Here is a 19,058-nt window from a genome sequence, read left to right as displayed (position 1 = left end):
ACACCCACAGAGGGAAGCGATTATATCAGGCAACGTTTTGTCTTCCATCAGCTTACAGGCGCGCATCAGCGCGTGCATGCGGCAGGTGTCGGAGCTGCTGTGCCAGATGAGGGGCCCCCCGAACCCCGACACGGCCGAGGGTGACGCCGACGCCATGTTGAGACCGCTCATGGACTTCCTGGACGCCAAGTATGCGGACTCTGTTACGTGCCCTTTCTGTCCGACAGCTGGCGTTATTTCATACACGTGCTTGCGTGCAGCCTGAGCGTGTTTGCGGACGTGTGCGAGAAGGCGGTCCTCAAGAAGATCCTGAAGGACTTGTGGAAGGCCGTCCTGAGCGCTCTGGAGAAGAACATTGTGTTGCCACAGAGCAACGATAGTCTGGTAACAACAAACGGCATCCCACACTTCGGAATTCAAACCTGGCCCTGTTTCCAAACCCTAATCCAGGGAAGAAACGCTACTTTGAAACGCTAATCCTTGTTGGAAACCCAAATCATCAAGACCAAATCCCTTGAAACTAGGGGTGGGTGCTATGGTCTTAAGAAAATCGACTATTTGACGATAATGTACAAAAATATCGTAAATCTGAATTTGCATCACAGAGTAGAATTTCTCGGCTGCCTTTGCTGATGGCCAGTCAAAACCTATTTGCTGTCATCAGCTGGGCTGAAATATGATAACAACAAAAATGATCATCGTCGTCAATTTCATTATTGCAGGGTGCGCAGATCTTCACTGCTGCCAAAGGACTCTCCAACCTCAAGGTAGCTCACTTTACGACGACGACGATGATGATGATGATGACGGCGAAGACAATGACGAGTTTGTGTTTTAGGGCGGCGGGGAGGCTAAAACGCTGACACCCAAGCAGTGCACCGTGGTGGACGCGAGCCTGGAGAGCCTCAAGGTGGGCGGAGCCGTCCAGTCAAATGACCGGGTCTTCAAACAAAGGCCTGGCTTTCAGGCTAGTTGAGGAATTTTAATCTAGAATAAAGTTTTGTCGCTTTGTGTTTTGCAGCAATATTTCCACGCCGGCGGAAATGGCCTGAAGAAATCTTTTGTGGAGACAAGTCCCGAGTTGTCGTCCCTGCGTCAAGCTTTGTCGCTCTACTCGCAGAGCACGGATGCCCTCATCAGGACTTTCGTCACCACGCAGCGGGAACAAGGTGGCCGCGGTTGCGCTCGCGCGCACGCGTGGAAACACCGTTAACGTGCTTGCGTATTTTCCTAGTGCACAACGGCACGGGCATCCGAATCACAGCCAATGAAAAGGTTCGCCCTGATCGAGGTGAGCTCTTAAGCCCCGCCTCCGCTGATGTCGTTTTGTCAATCTTGAATCATTTTGATGAGCATTTCAAGCAGACAAAGTTAAGCTTTCAAAGGGTTTCAAGCCCGAATGAGTGTTAAGTCAAGGTTACGGTTCAAAACAGAATCAGGAATCCAATTAAGGGGTCGAGACCAGGGCTGGGCTTTGAAAACGTGGTCCCAGTTTTTGTGTTTTTGTGTTTGAGGCTCAGGAGTGGAGAACCCAATCGGCGAAGTGGTGCTGCAGGTGGACCTGCTTGCCAAGGAACGCAAAGTGGGCGTCAAAGGTGACTCCCGCTCCGGTTGCATTTCAGCCGCTGATGTTATCATGGTTACGAATGGTCGCTGTGTCGCCCGTCAGTGATCGGCGTCAACGACCTGCGCTGGCGGACGTCCGGAATGTTCCGCCCCTTCGTGGAGGTTTCTCTGCTGGGCCCGGCGCTGGCCGACAAGAAGCGCAAGTTCACCACTAAGTCCAAGAACAACTGCTGGAGCGCAAAGTTCAACGAGAGCTTCCAATTGTCAGTGGCAATATCACACATGACGTCACGTGACATATACATACTGTGCAAGTTTCTCTCCCTGGTGTCCATGAGTCTGTTTTCCACTAATGGTGGCTCCTTGTCGGTTCTCATCAGCACGTTGGGAAAAGAGGGAGGCGAATGCTGCGAGCTGCAGGCCTCGGTCAAGGACTACTGCTTTGGGCGGGCCGATCGCGTGGTGGGCGTGGCCGTGCTGCAACTGTGCGACCTGGCCGGGCGCCGCGCCTGTGTCTGCTGGTGCCCCCTGGGTCCTGCCGTCCACGTCGACCAGACCGGCACCACCGTGCTGCGCATCCTGGCCCAGCGGCCCAACGACGACGTAGCCAAGGAGTTTGTCAAGATCAAGTCGGAGTCACGGCCCCCCGAGGAGGGCAGTTGAACGGGGAACCGGACGCTTTCCCCATGTGGTCTGCCAAAGGCCCGAAACGAGGACTGAAACAAAGAGCCTAGAAGTCTGGCGAACTATTGTGTGTTGGGACTACTGCAATTATCAAAAACTAAAAAGCTCCTGTAACTTGAGGTGGGCCGGAACATTAAATGTCCGCATTCAGTCCTAGCAAATTTATCGGGGCCGAAATATTACATTCTTACAAAATGCCCATCCTGATGTTTACAAACAATTAGATTTTTGTGTTGTCAGAGAAACCTAAACGCTAGCTTATTAGCTTCAATCTGTGCTCTTACGTATCGTACCTTGAAGGGCGAGCGTCTTGCTGCCATTTTGTCGGTGGAAAATAACGCAGTAACGCACGAGCGCTTTGAAATGTCATTTGATGACAAAGAAAGAGTGAGTTTCCGTTCATCGCAAAAAAGAAAGAAAAAAGAACGGCCGTATCGATGAGTTGGCGGCTAGTTGGCGTACCTTTCTTCACTCGGTGTCCTTAAACGTGGTGCTTGACGACAATACAAAAGGCAGGGCGCCAAATTGTTATTCGTGTTAGGTTACGTACGGACACAAAGCGACATTCCGGTTTTCTTGCTGCTTTGAATCCCGGTTTTCTTGCTGCCTTGAATTCAAACTGCGACGACCGCTGCCAAAACAAGGGCGAAAATTCAACTCTCTGACTTTTCAAAGTGTCCCGGTGCACGTTTTGAGTTGGATTTCAACGCGTGACGTCAGTTAGGCCAACTTTCCGTGTATGTTTACAATGTGCCAAGTAATCCAAGAGCTCGCCTTGGATACACGTCTGTACAAATGAAGGGAAAGAAAAAGTGTGTACAAACCTGTAAAGCCATGTATTTAATGTGAATTGCATATGTGGGCTGCATGGCTCAGTGGTAGAGTGGTTGTCTCACAACTCAAAGGTTGTGGGTTTGATCCTCAACCTTGGCGACCTTGTCAAAGTGTCCTTGAGCATGACACCTCACCCTAATTTGCTCCTGGCAGCAGCCTCCCATTGGTGTGTGTGAATGGGTGAATGAATTGTAAAATGCGTGTAGATGAAGTGATCATTTACCATATACGAAGACTGAGCAACATGTAATCAGGCCATTTGACAAATTGCGTGATATAACACTGGACTAATGTTTTGTACATAAAATATTTATGAATGAACTGTGGTTAGTCTCTTTTTAAAGATAAAAAATGAAAATAGCATTGATCGGTTCTTGCTTATTGATATTTTATGGCTAAGTATTGCGCCACCATTTGTTCAAATGAACATTCCAAAAGGCGAGTTTCTAAATACTGTGAAATATCTTTAATAGATATACACTCCAGTACTGTATAAAAATGTTACTTATGATGCGCTAATCAGTCTTGATTACATTGTAGTTTAGAATTCCTGTCATACAGCACCATCAGGTGTCAAAATGCAGAAAATGACACTAAATTATCTGTCACCACGATTATGTAAGCGTTTGATGAAAGTGTCATTTTTTATATTGAATGTAGTATGTTTTAAGGCACGTCTCTCATTTCGGGTTATTATTATTATTATTATTATTAATGATGACATTTAAAATCATCAGGCAAGGCGGAAGGCCAAGTGGATGTCATGATGCGGGTTAGATAAGGCGGTGTCGTCACCGCGCATGCGCAGTGTGTGTATGCCGCCAAGTCGACAAGAAGCATTTTCGTCGTCGACGACGTCGTCTTTGCACGGGCTCCCGCACACGTACGTGCGTGAAACGCCAGGACACGGACAGTGACCCCCAAGGTGACTGTTTTGAATTCATTCTTGGTGTCTTTGTCGTCGGTGATAGAAAAGGTAGAAGCCAAACACCGAATGGAGGTTCTGGGCGGTCCGGCCCCGCAGGCTTGTCGGCTCATTCGTACCGAACCGACGACGCCTCCCTCAGCCTCCTCCTTAAATATCCTTTTCACCACATTCATCCATCATCTCGTCTCGTTTTTTCCAACATTTGTCGTGGAAAACGCTGGTTTCTGATTGAATTGACAGCAGAGTTTGTTTCTAGGCTGTGCATTTCGGGATTAAAAAAAAATATATACATATATATATATCGCATTGACACAAAGGAACGTTTGTGTCGGTCCTGCCAGTAACGAGATTTTGCCGTGTTTTACGCATTGACAAGAGATGACTGGGCGTAAACACAGATTTCGTTTCTATTGGATGACTATGTTCGATAAATGACACGCAAGAGGCCCAAGACTTCATTTGATCATCACATATTGATCCCGACATGACAGAAACAAACAGCCGTCAAGCTCCGCAGAAGCAATGACTAGTATTTCCGCTGCCTTCCTTGAAAATAAAAGTCTCGTTCAGTTTCTGACGTGTATTACCAGTCTTAAAACTATGATTGACATTAACTATACTATGAATGCATCGCACATGTAATTAGCTACAATTGACTCAGCTTTCATTGAGTTGTAGTGTGGGAATACTTTTGTTGTTTTCTTTCTTTTTGAAATTAGGACTACTCACTTCTTTGGGACGTTCACTGTGGTACTTCAATACTGCGAGGCAGAGGGATGTCGATTTTGGTTAATGCTTGCTGATGTGTGTACCTGGACACTTAAGCAGCAGCATGACGGCACTCCCTTGATATGTAAAGACAGACCGGTGCAACAAATTGACATCAACTAGTCAATTTGTTGCACAGGACAAACGTGACAAGCGTCATAAATGGCGGAATGGGAATAGTTGGTGAGAGTGGCACCTGCGGCTAGTCGACGAGTTTGGCCAGTGTGAGCAGTTGACGAGTATGACAAGTTGACCAGTGCAGCTAGTGTGCGGGCGCGCCTTCCGTGAATCTTCTGTGGTTAGCGTCTGTCTTGCAGACAGTATAAAGATGTTTTTTAGTATCTACTCGCGTTTCTCCTCACGTTATGTAACAGGCAGCCGTCCTTGGCAGGATGCGCATACTTTCTATTTTGTGCGTGTGTGAGGGTGGTCTGTTGTCTTTCTATGATTAATTTGCTTCAGCTGCTGCACGTCGCCCCGCCGCCCTGGCTGTCCACTTGTCGCAGTCATGTTAACTGAGATGCTAGCCCATGAGAGCTAGCGGTCAACTCTTACATAAGCCTTGCTAAGCTAATCTCCTTTAGGGAACCAAACCAGCGTTGTTTGGCAAACGTCCATCCAGGTCACGGGCATCTCTTGACCGGCGAGTCTCTTGTTGTGTTGTTGACGCCAAGTGCGACTAGTTGACGAATGCGTCGGCTTGGTGCTTGTGAAGCAGATAAGAAAGACGTGTCGATAAAGTCGACTGGTTGTCAAGAGAAACGACGTGATGAGAGAGACAAGTTGATATGCGCAAGCGGTTGACAAGACAAACGTGAGTTGGTCTGATACTTAATCTGTGCAACTAGTTGATGCGTGAGACTAGTTGTTATGTGTTAACAGTTCACCTTTGCGACTTGTTGACAAGAGATGGGTCAAGATCACATTACACCCAGTTATTGCACGATAGGTTTCCACATGTGACGAGTTGACATGTCCGACTCGATGAGTCAGATTCATCGGCCAGTGACCCTAGTTCACGCATGCAATAATTTGACCGATCCGACTTGTCGATGCTTATGACTCTGCGACGGTCGTTCTACTAGAGGTGCGGCGAGCTGACGAGGGGGACGCGTTGACGCCAAGAAGGCCGTATGTTGATTGTCTAGCTCTCATTTAAACGTGAGGTGAGAGCACCGGTTAAACAAACCACCTTTGGTCAAGTAAATATGCCTCAATCCATCCATGTGGTTTTTCTCTCCGCCATACACGAAGCAGGCACCGTAGAGGGATGATTAGTATTATCACAGAGGGTTATTGAACGTGTGAGTTTTTTTTTGCAATTGCACAAAGACATTTCATAAATCTAACCAAGTCTAATACAAGTGATAAGAATTGAATTGTACGTCAAGTTGACCTGAAGACACCCGGCCCTGGCCTGAGGCTACAGCCACTCGTCTTGACTTTTGGACTTTTACCACCAGTTGACAACTGGATCCAGTTGAGTCCTGTGCACTAACGAAAATAAATTTGACTGTAAAGTAGTAACACGCAGTCTTTGTTTGTCTGCAGATGTCTTTCTCCATCTCTGACTTTGCGTTCCATGCTTACCATGCCCTCGACTTACCCACCCTCTCCCGGCGGTGCCGCTGAGCTGCACCCGGCCTATCAACGCTGAGCTGCACCCGGCCTGCTGCCGTTGAGCGCCCGCGTCAACGCAGCGCAGGCTCGTCTGATTCCGAGTGTGCTGCTTCTCCGCCATGGACGGCCCCCCTAAACTGTCCGGCGAGACCCTGATCGTGCACCACATCCCCCTGGTGCACTGCCAGGTGTCGGGGCGGCGGCGAGGGGTCTGCGGTGTCGGGAGCGGCTCTCTAAAGAGGGGCAACCCGTTCAGCCCCCCGGAGAACTTGGGCCTGAGTCGCACCACCTCCCTTCCGGAGAGGGACGTGGTCCAGAGGGAGACGCTGCTCTACAGCAGCCTGATCCAGACCTCCGCTCACGACACGGCACCGAAGAGGAAGGGCGGCGGCAGCACAGTTAGCGACGACTCCTCGTTCACCTCCAGCATCTCGGACGAGCAACTGGTCGCGGCTCACACGATACCCTGGGTCAAGACCAGGAGCCGCCACCCGCTACGCTGCAACCCATTTCTGGTCAAGACTGACGACGAGGAGTATGAGGATGACGAGGACGACGAGGACGACGACAACCTGGCCGGCTATCACGAGGACTCCTCCTTTCACCTCCACGGCCTCGCCGAGGGCGCCTCGCCCACCTTCTGCCTGCGCGGCCTGAACTTTACGTCAGAGCCACGATATCGGAATGGCGCGAGCCAAAGCTCGGACGCGCCGGAGCTGGGCCGGCGGCATGGCAGCAGCGGCTCCAACATGTCGGTGGACTGCGGCGAGCACGAATGGGAGGACGACGAAGACAAAGATCCTCCCATGCCTTGCGGCATCAAGACGGGCTCCTACTCCTCAGGGTCTTTGGCGCATCACTGCTCTTGCTGCACCGTGGCACAGAACCTCTCCCAGGACTTCCCTGACGCCTTCCCCGAATGCCCGCGGGGCTACTGTAGCGACTCGTCGTGCAACAGCTCGGACGGCGTGCTAGTCAATTTCAGCACTATTTACAACAAGATGAACAATGGCGTCCCCGAGAAGTCAGGCAACCTGAACAGCCCTGCCGAGCGGCCCTCTGCCATTGACCAGCGGGACCCAATAGAGGGCGCCTTTTACTTGGACCTCCTCACATCGCCCACGGAGCCTCCGCTGGCCTTCTCGCTTGGCCGAGAGCCTTCGTTATCCACCTACTCCTCCAGCTCCTGCTTGGCGGAGCACCAGGCCGCCCTGGAGCTGGACGCCAACTGCAACTCCTTCTGTCCGACGCCCGCAGGGGAGGGAGTGTCCTGCCTGCAGAGTCGGGCCCGGCTGGTTGTGGCCAGCCAGAATTACTACAAATTGGTCACCTGCGAGCTGTCATCACAGTCTCCGCCCAGCCCCGCCGGATCGTCTGTCCACAGTGGCTCAGAGGAGAACAGCAGGGGCAGTCCGCCATGCTCCACCCAGCCCAGCGAGTACTTCCTGTTCCAGCAGAGGGCCAACCAGCAAGTGGAAGATGAGGGGGAGGATGAAAAGTCAGGGACGGTGAGCTCTCAGTTTTTCCTTTGACAGTTGTAAAACTTGATTCATGCGTGTGTTGTTTTCCATCATCTTTTTATTTTGAATTTGCATCCAGATAATCTAAGTTTCTCAATTTTTGGTTCTATTTGTTATTTTTCCATATTGATGAATGTACAAAATGAGCATATCAAAGCAGCAGTAGCAAGCAAAGAACAAGGAATCAACTTCTGCTTTTTCTTGGTCTGCTGACTGTTGCCTGTGATTTCTTTCCCCCCCCGACTGATGCATTTTATTTTTGCATCTGTGACGCTAAGTCACCACATCTGCTGCGCTGAATCTTGGAGCGTGACTCAAAATCATGTCACATGAGTCCGAGCGCCATTTGCCATGCGCATCTTTTTACTTCATCGTTGGGGAAGCAGACGGAGTGGAGCGTGCAGATTGGTAGACAGAGAAGGTTCCTCAATGCCTTTCGTACTCTTCTTCCAGCAGCCTGTGGCGGCTAAAGAGGATGAAGACGAGGAGGCGGTGGACGAGCCAGATGCCCCTGCCGTCCTCCTCCAGGTGTACGTCAACGTGTCGCCCCCGCAGGGCAAGCACGGCGCCGGCCGACTGCGATCCCGCAGCTACGACCGCAACCTGGACAAGTCGCCGGGGCCCCGCCCAGGCTCTCTGGAGCGCATGCTGAGTTGCCCCGTGCACCTCAGCGATGGGGGCGGTGCTCTGGCCGAGCCGCCTCCTGCACCGCCGCCCCGGGTCACCTCCTTCGCCGAGATGGCCCGCAGCAAGCGGCGGCACGGCGGCTCGCCGTCCCTCAAGGCAGACCCCTACTCCTCCGGCGAGTTCTCGCCCGGCCGGGAGGGTGACGCCGCAGCCCCCAATTGTGGCCAAGACGCCACCCGGGAGACCGACGTTGAAGGTGTGTCTTGTGTGCTGCCTTCCCGTCTTGACTTTTTTTTTTTTCTCACTTGCATTCTTCCTTCCCCCCTTTTTTTTTTCTCCACCCTCACTTCCTCCCCTCCGTCTTCCACCGTTCTCACTGCAACTTATTAACTTATGATTACTGTGACAGCCAATGTCACTGCGGCTATCTCAAGCGATAGCAGCACTTCGGCCTCTAGACTGACAAACATATTGCGCAATACTGCGAGGCGTCTCACAGGCACAAACGTGTGTCTGTGTGTGTGCGTGTGTGCATGTGTGCGTGCGTGTGCGTCCTTGCTCACTGTCCAGTAAAAGGAGAAGACATTCTTCTGATGTTGGATCCTTAAGTTTGTGTGTTTTTGCGTGCATGTTTTTACACACGTGTGTTTGTTGTGTCTGAGCAGTTTCCTGATGTCTACGTAATGTTATTTGGCTAAGCTAATGAGCGTGTGCTTGTCTGTTAGCTGACGACATTGCTTCAATGATAATTATCTTAATTTGTATAAACAAGTGAACAGATTTAGATTCAGCAATGGTGTTTGCTCTCCTTGATGCAGGCAGGTCCTCCAGCTGCCCCGACGTCCACCCGGCTGTGGTCCGTTACGGCAAAGACCAGCGGCCTACCTCCCTCCCCATCCAGCCCTTCACTTTCCACCACCAACTGGCCCCTAAGCCCCCCCAGCCCAAGCCCCTACCCCACCTGATGACCAGCTACTTGTCTGGCATACAGGCCTGCTCTGGCTCCGGGGACGAAAGCGAGGACGCCGTGGGAACCGAGCGCCATCGGGAGGTCCTAGCCAGAGCCGCGGCTCCCCCCGGCTCCGTCCGTCCATCACCCCTGGGGAGTTACTCCCCAGTCCACCTTCAGGAGGAGGCTGCCAGCACCAGGACCTGCTCCACGTGCACCCCGAGCCCCCCGCCACCTCACAATCTCTCCCGCTGCCAGCATAGCGTGGTGCGCACGGGGCCGCCGCCCTGCACCACTCCCCCCGCTGGCCTTGGTGTGAAGAGGGGCATGGCGCCCCCCACCCTGCCGCCCCTGCACGGGGACGTTGTCAGCCCGCTGGGGTGCGCCAAGACTGGGAGCCTTGTGGAGGGAAGCAGGATGCAGAATGGTCAGTTTCACATCACTTTGAAGTAGCTCCGCCGAAGAGATATTCTGTTTGTCCAAACTGGAACGTGAATATTATTGTATGAATGCCAATCCACTGACAAAAAAAAAATGAGATTGATTATGAGAAAGTAACATTTTGATGGTTTGAAAATTATGCCAAATTGTGACTCTAACCCTAAATTTAACTCCTAATCCCAAACGCTAAAGGATTTCATCTTTAATCTCAACCCCAACCTCATATTCCTAATCCAGGGGCCTCAAACTCAATTTATGTGTGTTCTGCTGGAGACAGAGTCTGAGTGTATTCAAAAGTACAGCTCATCCAATCCTCTCAATCTTTCTGAATATCAGCTCCGAATATGAAGTTTGGCAAGCAGGACCTCTTTCCAGAGTTGAGCCACGACATTGGGGTCCTTGAGCACCACAACTTTCTTCATCTGTGCTTTTAAGGCTGTTATTCTTTGCCTTTGTTCTTCAAGGCGGACGCGAGTGCGACGGCGTCACGGGTTATTTTTTTCCTTCCACTTAGTGTCACGTGTATTGCTATGAGGTACTATGAGCCTGAATTTGCTGGCCCATAAATTTCTGATTCTCGAGGATGCTGTTGTTTATTTTCTGGATTTCCCTCGGACTTGCAACGTTTTCTTTCTCTTCGTCATCTTGATGTTTGTGATGATCTCGTCCCGCCTTATCCTTACTGTTCTTCTTTCCTCCTCGCACTCTGCCAGCAGCGCACCACCTTTCCCCGCAGGCTTTGAAGTGGCGGGAATACCGACGCCAGAACCCTCTCGGCGGCGAGAGACCGGCTGGCGTCTCCTCTTTGTCAGATCCGCGCCGTCCTCTCAGACGCAACGTCTTCGATTTCCCTTCGGATCCCCGCAGCCGGCCGACGGGACGCCTTCACGGTGCGGTGTGGGTCACGTGACCACCTACTTCCTGTTTCGGGTGTGTAATTGAAAGTCTGTTGTTCTTTTGTCTGTCTTCAGTCAAGCAGATGCAGCAGACCTTGCCCCCAGATTACTTGTCTCTGACCGAGAGGCCGCCCGAGGAGTTCTGCCTGTCCCCGGACGCCTCCGCAGCTACATCCTTGTCCTCTTCTTCCGCCGCCTCGCGGCCACAGTTTGCCATCGATATGACTCACAAGAGAGGTTGGTGAGCGTGAACGCCAGATTGAGTCTTTTTGGGAGCATTGAGAAAAGTCGCCTTTGTGCTCCCTATCGTGCAGAAAATTGCAATTGGCCGGAAAAGTTTTGAGAGATTTCTTTCTTTTCTGCTCCCACGTTGGATTTTTTTGTGCACCACTTTGTTGTGCAGTAAAATTCAAGGGATTGTGCTCAACCATTGGATTTTAGATCTGAATGTTTCAGAAGTGTGACCAAATATGAGATTATAATGTTCGAAAAGACAACCATTATGCTGTAAGTAAGGCTTTCGGCCCAATGTTTAGCATTTTTGGGGCTAAAATGTTTGCTTGAATGACACAAATAAGAGTTTGTTAATTAGTTCGTTTTTATTGATAAGGAAGGATAGAACCTTTACATCATTTGCATGTGTCATCTAAACAAGAAAAAAAGTCCAAATGACGCTCTTGGTATGTGGGAAAAAAATAGTCGTCTAAAAATATGATATGCTACTATGAAGGACAACAAATCTCTGCGACATACTTTTGCAGCAGCACTCTTTTCTTAAAAGGCAAACTAAATGTTGCGCTGACGTTGCTGCGTTCCGGACTTTTGCCAGGTTTGGTGAAGGCTGTCAACACGGCAGTCGATCTGATCGTGGCTCACTTTGGTACGAGCCGGGACCCCGACGTCAAAGTAAGTCCAACACGTCCGCGTTGGCGTCAGTCTGTCGATACTTACGCGGGTTTTGCATTCGGGGGGGACCAGGCCAAGTTGGGCAACAGCTGGGTGAGTCCCAACGTGGGTCACCTGATCCTCAAGTATTTATGCCCGGCGCTGCACGAGCTGCTGCAGGACGGCCTCAAGGCTTACGTGCTGGACCTGATCATCGGACAGCGCCGCTGTCAGCCCTGGAGCCTGGTGGAGGCCTCCACGCAGCTGGGTAAGGACCAACCAGGTTCCTTCCAGTTGTTTCGGAGAACCCTTAACCCTGTTGGGTGTTTTTGCCGGTCAGGTCCAGCCACGCGGGTCCTCCACAACCTGCTGACAAAGGTGAACCAGTTCTCGGAGCTGACGAGCCACAGCATGAGACTCAACGCCTTCATCTTCGGTCTTCTCAAGTAAGTTCTCCTTCTCTTTGTTTTATTTTGAGCCTCTTGTTCATCTCGTTGCTCTTCTTTTCCAGCCTCAAATCTTTGGAGTTTTGGTTGGGTCACCTCCTGACACACGAAGGTAAGTTTACATACTTCTATCTGCGATGAGGGGGGGGGGGGGGAAGGAAGACAGAAGATTGAGTAGTTGAAAAAGTCCAAAACCTAATCGTGGCAACGGCAAAGTGGAGACTGCTGAGTCGTAGCTGAGAATAAGTGGCAAGATAAGAAGCATGTCTTCTCTTTGATGCAGCACCTCCACATAAGCCTTTCCTTTGGTTCCAGACATCATCGCCGCCCACTACAACGCCTGGGGCCTGGTCCCGCTGGCTCAGGGTGCGTGTCAGCAGCTGTTCGGCGAGCTCCTTCTATTACTGCAGCCCCTCTCGCTTCTCCCGTTTGACCTGGACCTCCTGTTTGAACCCCGGCTCCTGGCGACGGGGCGCGAGCAGCAGAAGCGGCGCAAGGAGCTGCTGCGCTCGGCGGGACAGTCCACCACCAGCTCCACCCTGCAGCTCATGAGGGGCTGGGGTGCCGCCGTTGGGGACATGGTCACCGGGAAAGAGAGGGTGGCGATGAGGCCTGATGGCACCTGGCCCAGGACGGAGGCCTCCAGGAAGGAGAGTGTCCGGGTGGGGGTTGCTAACTGGGCCGCGGACAGAGTGACTGATGGCCAGAGGATGAAGGGAGTAGGGCAAGAAAGTGAGGAAAAGGACGTAGGGAATTATCCCCTGAGGAGGGATCCCCTGCGGAAGGATCCCCTGCGGAAGGACCCCGCAGCCACGCACGAGGGGCGCCAGCGTCAGGACCGCCAGGCTGGATGGTGGTACCAACTCATGCAATCCTCCCAAGTCTACATCGACCAGTCCGCTGAGGGTTCCAAGTTCGTCAAAACGGACAAGCGCCGGACGTCGGCCGAGCGCCGCCCTTGCCGGCTGCTGCCCGCCAGGGAGGGTGCAGTGGAGGGCGCCGAGTCAGGCTCTGGGGGACGGCCCTTCTGGATGGGAAGCCCGCCCGAGTCGCTCCTCAACCAGGAGATGACGGCAGTCCCAAGTCCAGCGACCAAAGTCCAGCCGGAGAGCGTCGCTCAGGGGCTGCGCTGGGGGCGACTCTTTGGATCCGGCGTTGGGTCACCAAGCAAGACATACGCAAGTGAACTCAAGGCTAAAGCTCAGAAGAACAGGTACTTTCAAAAGAAATCTAAATTCAGTACACCAGCTAAGCTAATCACGCTCGTGGTTAAGCCGTGGCACAGGTGTTTCAAATGAACAAAAAGTAAAAAAAATGTATTTTTCAGGCTGCCGTCTGGCTGGCTCGGTCTGGACTCATCGGTTTTGGGCCTAATGGCGCAGACCATCGGTGCTGGGGGCAGCCAAAAGGTAGAGCCGGCGCCCGCCAGGCCCCCGTCCGGTGTGGTTTCACTCAACGAGACCAAAGCTAGTGAGACTAAACACTCAACATGGTAGGAATCTTCAAAAGCAAAAAGTCGCTTTAAACAAACATTCAGCAGTTACCTAGTTATGAAATCAGTGATGGGCATTGTCTTCCGCTCTTGAGTTTTCCGGCATGAATAAAAGATGGCCACCACTGTGAGCCTTTACCTCAGAACTATGCTAAAACAGGATAGATCCTGAGCCTCAGATGGCAGTTTTGCACATCCTCTTTTTCACGCAGCTGTTGTCATATCCCCAGAATTTTCAGAACCTAATTTGTGGGTCACCTTCAACCTTCAAAGATGTCAAAGATGCTCAAGTTGTTCTTTTCCTCCTTCAGCAAAGTGCGAGCGCTGTGCCACCACATCGCCACAGAGACGGGTCAGCTCAGCTTCAACAAGGGCGATGTCCTACGAGTGCTGAGCAAGGCGGATCCCGATTGGCTTCTCTGTTCTATGGGCGCCGCTCGGGGCCTGGTGCCCATTGTCTACGTCTCGCTCTGCAGCACCGGGGAGAACCAGGATGCCAGCGGCTCCAATGATAGCGGCGGTGCCGGTGGCGCGTGCGGCGCTGGGAGTTCTGGTGACGAGTCTGAATCCGGTCAGTGAAAGTCCCACCACCCGCGGTAAACAGGATGTGACCTCCATTGACACACGTGAGCATGCAACCCGCCAAATAACCAAAACCCAAAGACAGCAACTGGACTGTGATCATGTCACCAATATTATGGTTATTATTAATATTATGATTGTTAATATGGTAGATATCGATACATCAGGTTGGACTTGCTGTCAATCATGGATGGATGTGGCCATCATCACTGTAGTCAAAGAGATAAGAATTGTCATGGCTCCATTAAAGAAACAAACGCGCACCCCGTACTTCCTATAATGTCACTGGAGTTAGCCCTTGTAGCGTAGCATGTTTTGCTCAACCCATTGTCACCCTAGCTACCTACGACGGAGTCTAGTCGCTTGCAACAGATTTTTACCTGCCGATTCCTCAACAAGTGTCTGAATGTTCTGTAAGCACTAGTCCAAGCTAATTAAAGCGCTACGGCAGAACGGCTGACGTCAAAATGACTCTGAAGTCGTACAAACGTTCACAATGAAGGAGACAAAGTCCAGAGTTTGTTGACATTAGCTTGCCTGTGCTTTGTTTGCAGTTTACTCTGAAGGAGTGAGTTTTTTTACATGTTTGATATTTAAGACCGGGAGCAAAATGAGATGCCTCTGACATCACAAAGAATTTATTTTTATGCTCGTAAAATAGTAGCACGTTACCCTAAAACATTGTCCAGTTGACAATTTGACCCAGGATCTAATAATTTCCATTGTTTCGACGTTGGTGTTTCCGCCATATATTCCGATCTTTGCTTCGTCTTTCCGACTAATCGCTCGGTTATCATAGTCGCGGCTCAAACCGAGTTTTAGCGAAGAAGAAAAAGAAGGGAAATTTGCACTGTTTGGACACTTTATTGATGGTGTTAGCCTCTTTGTCTGCTTTTCTTGTACAGTTGAAACTATTTAATAATGCCAACAGTATTTCAGTGTAAATACGTCCTTTGCTATCCATTAGAAGATTCCCCCAACCTGTAAATCTCTACACCATCTTCCTCTTGTGCATATGTATGATGCTACCAAGCTAATGTGGCTAACTAAAGTGCTCTTGTGACCACGTGACTCTTGTGTGTGTGTGTGTGTGTGTGTGGGGGGGGGGGAGTAAGACATTTTGGATGCAACAATGGTATGTGATAACAGTAAAGAAAAATCTGGTGCCATTTTCTTGGAGCAGATTTTCAGGCAATACCGAGACATTTTTTTCTTTTGTAAATGTAACAAAATCGTAGTATATTCTGAAAATGTCACCATCTTTGGTTGTTTTCAGGCAAAGAATTTTTTTCATCATCCCACTCGCCTGTGCTATTGAGTTAAAAAGCAAAGCAAAAAAACCTCAAGTCCAATCCATGTGAATTCTGCTCTTTAAAAAAAAAAAATGTCATCGTGAATCGTCCAATCAGATTGCACGTTCTGGCAGCACTGTCACGCCTTTGATTTTAAGGCAAAATAAGCGTGTGGGAGAAAAAAACAAAACAGCGCAGCCAGTAATGATGCGAAAAACATTGACGAATGATAATAACCAAAAACATCCCAAAACCAAACAGTACTTTTCAAACTGAGGCTCATAATATAAAGCAGATGTAACCAAGAGGACAACATTTTATTGGTAAACAACATGTCTCATTTTCAACTTTCAACCTGAGAGTTATAATATTAAGCAACAACATTTTATTGGTCAACGACATGTCACGTTTTCCAAATTATCCAATGTCACTCGGGCGGGACACCCAAACAGGCTTGATCCTGCGAAAGAACAAACAAAAAATGTTTAGTTTGTGTCGCAAATGACAAAGAACACGGTTCACTTTTTGAATTTGTAAAACTATTTTGACCCAAAGTTAAAAGTGAGAAACTCTTTCATTCTGGTATTTAACAAAGCATTCAAATGCTTCAGTCTGCGGCCCACCTCGTAGTTCTTCTTCCGGCAGAATTTCTTGAGGCGGTCCACTCGTCGCATGGCGTTTTGCACCTTAGGCGCGTCGCTGGCAAAGCAAAGCTTGGTTCCGCTTCTGCACACAAAACTGAACCACGATGTCGCCTTCGCGTCAAGATGCGTTTTGCCACCGTTAATGTCAAGTCACAGAAGCCAAACTCACACGATGGCGCCAATATGGCAGCCGGAGCCGGCGATCTGACGGCGGTAGTCCACCAAGGGCAATTTTTCCGGCATTGGCGCACCAGAAGCCTCCAAGCAGCAGTCGCTGAGCATCTGGCTGTGTGACACTGACGACAAAATGAACGGAAAAGAACAAAAAAAAAAATCATTACCGTTTTGAGTTGGTTTAAAAGTGAAATGTTCAATACATTAATCGAGTTATAATCAAAGTCCAAATTCAATTCAGTATCAAATCGAACAGATTCATTACAATTTCAATAAAATCTATTCAATTACTCTAAACACAAACAAACAAATACAAAATAAATGTACCAGTAATAACGCCATGTTTTATAATTGAAGTCATTAACTCACATTTCTATTTTAATGATCTAGGATTATTGCAATGAATCTTTGAATGAAGCTGAAAAGCTTTGAGTATAAGTGTCCCTAATATACTGACCCATGCAGCAGCGGGAGACAAGGATGAGGATGAGGGAGAAGCCGAGGAAGTTGTGCGGATTCATGACTGCGCCTTCTGACTGAAAAATATACCTGGAGCCGGCCTTTAAATCCTCTTTGACGCCAACTTTTACTTTCTCTTTTTTGTCTTCCCCGCCTCCACCGAGCCTTCGGGGGAAATTATTGCCGTGGGATGCTTCTCCCACTGGGTGCTTTTTTTTTTTTTCCCGACACAGTTGTGGTTTCTTGCAACTCATTAACAGCATTAAAATTCTTTTGAGTAATAATTTGACAACCATTATGACCCTTATCTCACCAAAACAATAAATGTGTCTGATGTAAGCGTTCATTCACAAGCAAATATTTTTTGACTCACTCGCTTTGTACTCTGCAATTACCACTTTCAACAAACACACAATAATAAAAAAAAATCATAGCTTGAGTCTCATGCTCAAAGATCAGTTGAGGATTAGGTTCCAAAAAAATAGATACTAAAATGTGGATGGAAAATTGTTTCTTTTAAATCACATTATGAGCAATTTATCATCAATGGGGAAAAAATTGAAAACCTTAAATCCACTCACGACAGGATGTTTTAAACATTTTTTTAAAACTTAATTTCAACTGGATAAGCAGTGAGAGTTGACAAGGTTCTTAAGGGTTTAAAAACAGACATGAGCGGATAGCTTGGAAATTATTTCTCTAAACACTTGACATCCGAATAGTGTGCGGGTATTTGCTTGCGTGTTTGCGCTCGCCCACCACCCGGACAAGAATCATCAAGATGAAAAAGCTTGCCAAGTGTGATGAAACGGACTCAACATATCAGCAAGATGATGATGATGAAGGTCTGCTTTTATGGGCCGTTTTTGCAGTCATGTGATTTTCAAGAACTCACTTGTGTCAACTTTCGTTTCAGAGCAAATCTGTGAAAAACTTATTGGGGGGCAAAAAAAAAGATAAATTGATGAGATTGTAACTAGCATTCCTACATGTACATGCACTGTGCATCAATCTAAAAAAACAAAAACTTCTACTCAAAGTAAGTTAGAAAGTTTGACATTTCCATTTGAAATGCAAAGCGGAAAAATGCAACTTTTTTTTGTGGGGACAGATGTTAAAATGGACTTTTTTCTTTGGGGCAAAAGAGGTTTGGTAAGATTGCATTAAGAGGAATCCTTGGAGATCAAAATTTTTGGGTTCAATGGAAAAATCCACCTGCAAAGTGCCTTGAGAAGAGATGACTCATGCTTTAGATAAAGAGTCTTGCAATTCTCACAGCCGTAAAACAAGGGGAACTTGTTTTTTCATTTCTTCATTTCAGAGAAACGTTTTGTACTTCAGTGAAAGTCTCCATCATCTCTTCCTGTTGTGCTGCTTGCCAAACATCCCAAATAAACCAAAAAATGTGTCGCAGCCAGCTGGGTGATTACTGGAAGCTCCAGAATTGATCATTTATTCATCATATCACACAAATACAAGCTACAGCAGACAAAGACGTTAAAGACAATTTTACAAATAGACACATTCACTGCTCTTCAGTCTCATTCTTAATTATGTTGACGTGGAAGTCGAAAGAAAAAAAAAAGTGTGACCATAAACATTTTACACGACAATGCAAATATTTTGTTGCCACGGCATCCTGTCCAAAAGTCTTTTTATATTAGGAAAGGTCAAGTTTGCTCAAGCATTTAAAATGTCAACTGTTGGGTGCACTTGATTTCTTTGGGGTTGGTGATCTGATGTCAATGTGATCCACTGGCGCCATCTCGTGGCCACTGTTGCACAGTCCTTCCAGGGGCTTGTCTTCTTCCTTCCCCCCGGCAGATGTCAGCTTCGCTCCTCGGCGTGTCGTGCCCGGTTCTCTGACTGCTCGCTCAGTCAGTGCTCTGCTCTACTGGAGGGATGCTCGCCGACCGACGGGGACGACGAGGAGCTCCGCGCTAAGCTTTTTTTGTTTGTTGTGTTTTTTTCCCCCTCCTTTGGTGTGTGTGTATGTTAAGCGAGTAAAGAATGGCTACCGGCCGGCGCTGAAGCATCGGGAGCGGCGGACCGAGGCGTCCTGTGTAACCTTATGGATGTACGTGGAGGCCGCCCGCCCGGAGCTCCTCGACGCGCCGCTGCACTCCTCCCCTCTGAGTCCGGGCCAAGTGTTTTGCAGTGACCGCTACTTGGCTGGTGAGTCTTGCGTACTAAACGAAGGCTCCGCGGAGAAGCTAAATGGCTGGGCGAGTTAGCATCAACAAGCGTCGTG

General features: G+C 49.2%; 4 protein-coding genes across 10 annotated transcripts in view; 3 read left to right on the top strand and 1 right to left on the bottom strand.

The window, feature by feature from the left end:
- Positions 1-3,391, top strand: part of LOC147058324 (protein unc-13 homolog B-like) — a 45,525-nt gene extending 42,134 nt beyond the window's left edge. For all 3 annotated transcript variants that reach the window (XM_085908771.1, XM_085908770.1, XM_085908769.1), the window contains 9 exons: positions 52-189; positions 261-384; positions 723-767; positions 839-910; positions 1,022-1,169; positions 1,235-1,291; positions 1,515-1,595; positions 1,670-1,829; positions 1,947-3,391. In XM_085908771.1, coding sequence (XP_085764897.1) covers positions 52-189; positions 261-384; positions 723-767; positions 839-910; positions 1,022-1,169; positions 1,235-1,291; positions 1,515-1,595; positions 1,670-1,829; positions 1,947-2,229 — 1,108 coding nt within the window. In that variant the 3' untranslated portion in view covers positions 2,230-3,391. The remainder of the gene's footprint in view (positions 1-51; positions 190-260; positions 385-722; positions 768-838; positions 911-1,021; positions 1,170-1,234; positions 1,292-1,514; positions 1,596-1,669; positions 1,830-1,946) is intronic.
- Positions 3,392-3,888: 497 nt separating this feature from the next.
- On the top strand, positions 3,889-15,323 carry rusc2 (RUN and SH3 domain containing 2). Of its 5 annotated transcripts, none has more exons than XM_085908842.1 (13): positions 3,889-4,009; positions 6,332-7,908; positions 8,377-8,803; positions 9,366-9,923; positions 10,651-10,827; positions 10,909-11,070; positions 11,663-11,739; positions 11,812-11,986; positions 12,059-12,164; positions 12,230-12,276; positions 12,480-13,377; positions 13,492-13,656; positions 13,968-15,323. In XM_085908842.1, exons 2-13 carry the CDS (start codon positions 6,520-6,522, stop codon positions 14,233-14,235), a joined length of 4,449 nt encoding a protein of 1,482 aa, XP_085764968.1. In that variant the 5' UTR covers positions 3,889-4,009; positions 6,332-6,519; the 3' UTR covers positions 14,236-15,323. The 5 variants fall into 5 exon arrangements, with proteins under 5 accessions (XP_085764968.1, XP_085764967.1, XP_085764965.1 ...); XM_085908841.1 differs by having other exon boundaries at positions 8,374-8,803; positions 10,654-10,827; XM_085908839.1 differs by having other exon boundaries at positions 8,374-8,803.
- A 505-nt stretch (positions 15,324-15,828) lies between these two features.
- On the bottom strand, positions 15,829-16,938 carry LOC147058322 (C-C motif chemokine 19-like). The gene is made up of 4 exons (XM_085908844.1): positions 16,806-16,938; positions 16,344-16,470; positions 16,154-16,268; positions 15,829-15,990 (listed from the first exon to the last, which is right to left on the bottom strand). The coding sequence occupies exons 1-4, from the start codon at positions 16,867-16,869 to the stop codon at positions 15,958-15,960; spliced, it is 339 nt and encodes a 112-aa protein (XP_085764970.1). The 5' UTR covers positions 16,870-16,938; the 3' UTR covers positions 15,829-15,957.
- Positions 16,939-18,626: 1,688 nt separating this feature from the next.
- wdfy3 (WD repeat and FYVE domain containing 3) overlaps positions 18,627-19,058 on the top strand; it is a 32,415-nt gene continuing 31,983 nt past the window's right edge. Inside the window, exon 1 of the mRNA XM_085908837.1 lies at positions 18,627-18,982. The gene's annotated coding sequence lies outside the window, so the exon portion shown is untranslated. The remainder of the gene's footprint in view (positions 18,983-19,058) is intronic.

The sequence above is a fragment of the Syngnathus leptorhynchus genome, chromosome 4 (assembly GCF_054491065.1).
Source record: "Syngnathus leptorhynchus isolate UIUO chromosome 4, UIUO_Slep, whole genome shotgun sequence".
NCBI lineage: Eukaryota > Metazoa > Chordata > Actinopteri > Syngnathiformes > Syngnathidae > Syngnathus > Syngnathus leptorhynchus.
Note: the sequence above shows the minus strand (reverse complement) of the source record. Positions and strands in the feature narration are given on the sequence as shown.

Coding starts and splice junctions, on each gene's coding strand:
- rusc2 (XM_085908839.1), top strand. CDS start 6,520: ATGGACGGCCCCCCTAAACTGTCCGGCGAGACCCTGATCGTGCACCAC. Junction 8,804..9,365: donor CCGGGAGACCGACGTTGAAG/GTGTGTCTTGTG, acceptor TCCTTGATGCAG/GCAGGTCCTCCAGCTGCCCC. Junction 11,987..12,058: donor GGAGGCCTCCACGCAGCTGG/GTAAGGACCAAC, acceptor TTTGCCGGTCAG/GTCCAGCCACGCGGGTCCTC.
- LOC147058322 (XM_085908844.1), bottom strand. CDS start 16,869: ATGAATCCGCACAACTTCCTCGGCTTCTCCCTCATCCTCATCCTTGTC. Junction 16,471..16,805: donor TGTCTCCCGCTGCTGCATGG/GTCAGTATATTA, acceptor TTTTGTCGTCAG/TGTCACACAGCCAGATGCTC. Junction 16,269..16,343: donor TGCCATATTGGCGCCATCGT/GTGAGTTTGGCT, acceptor ATCGTGGTTCAG/TTTTGTGTGCAGAAGCGGAA.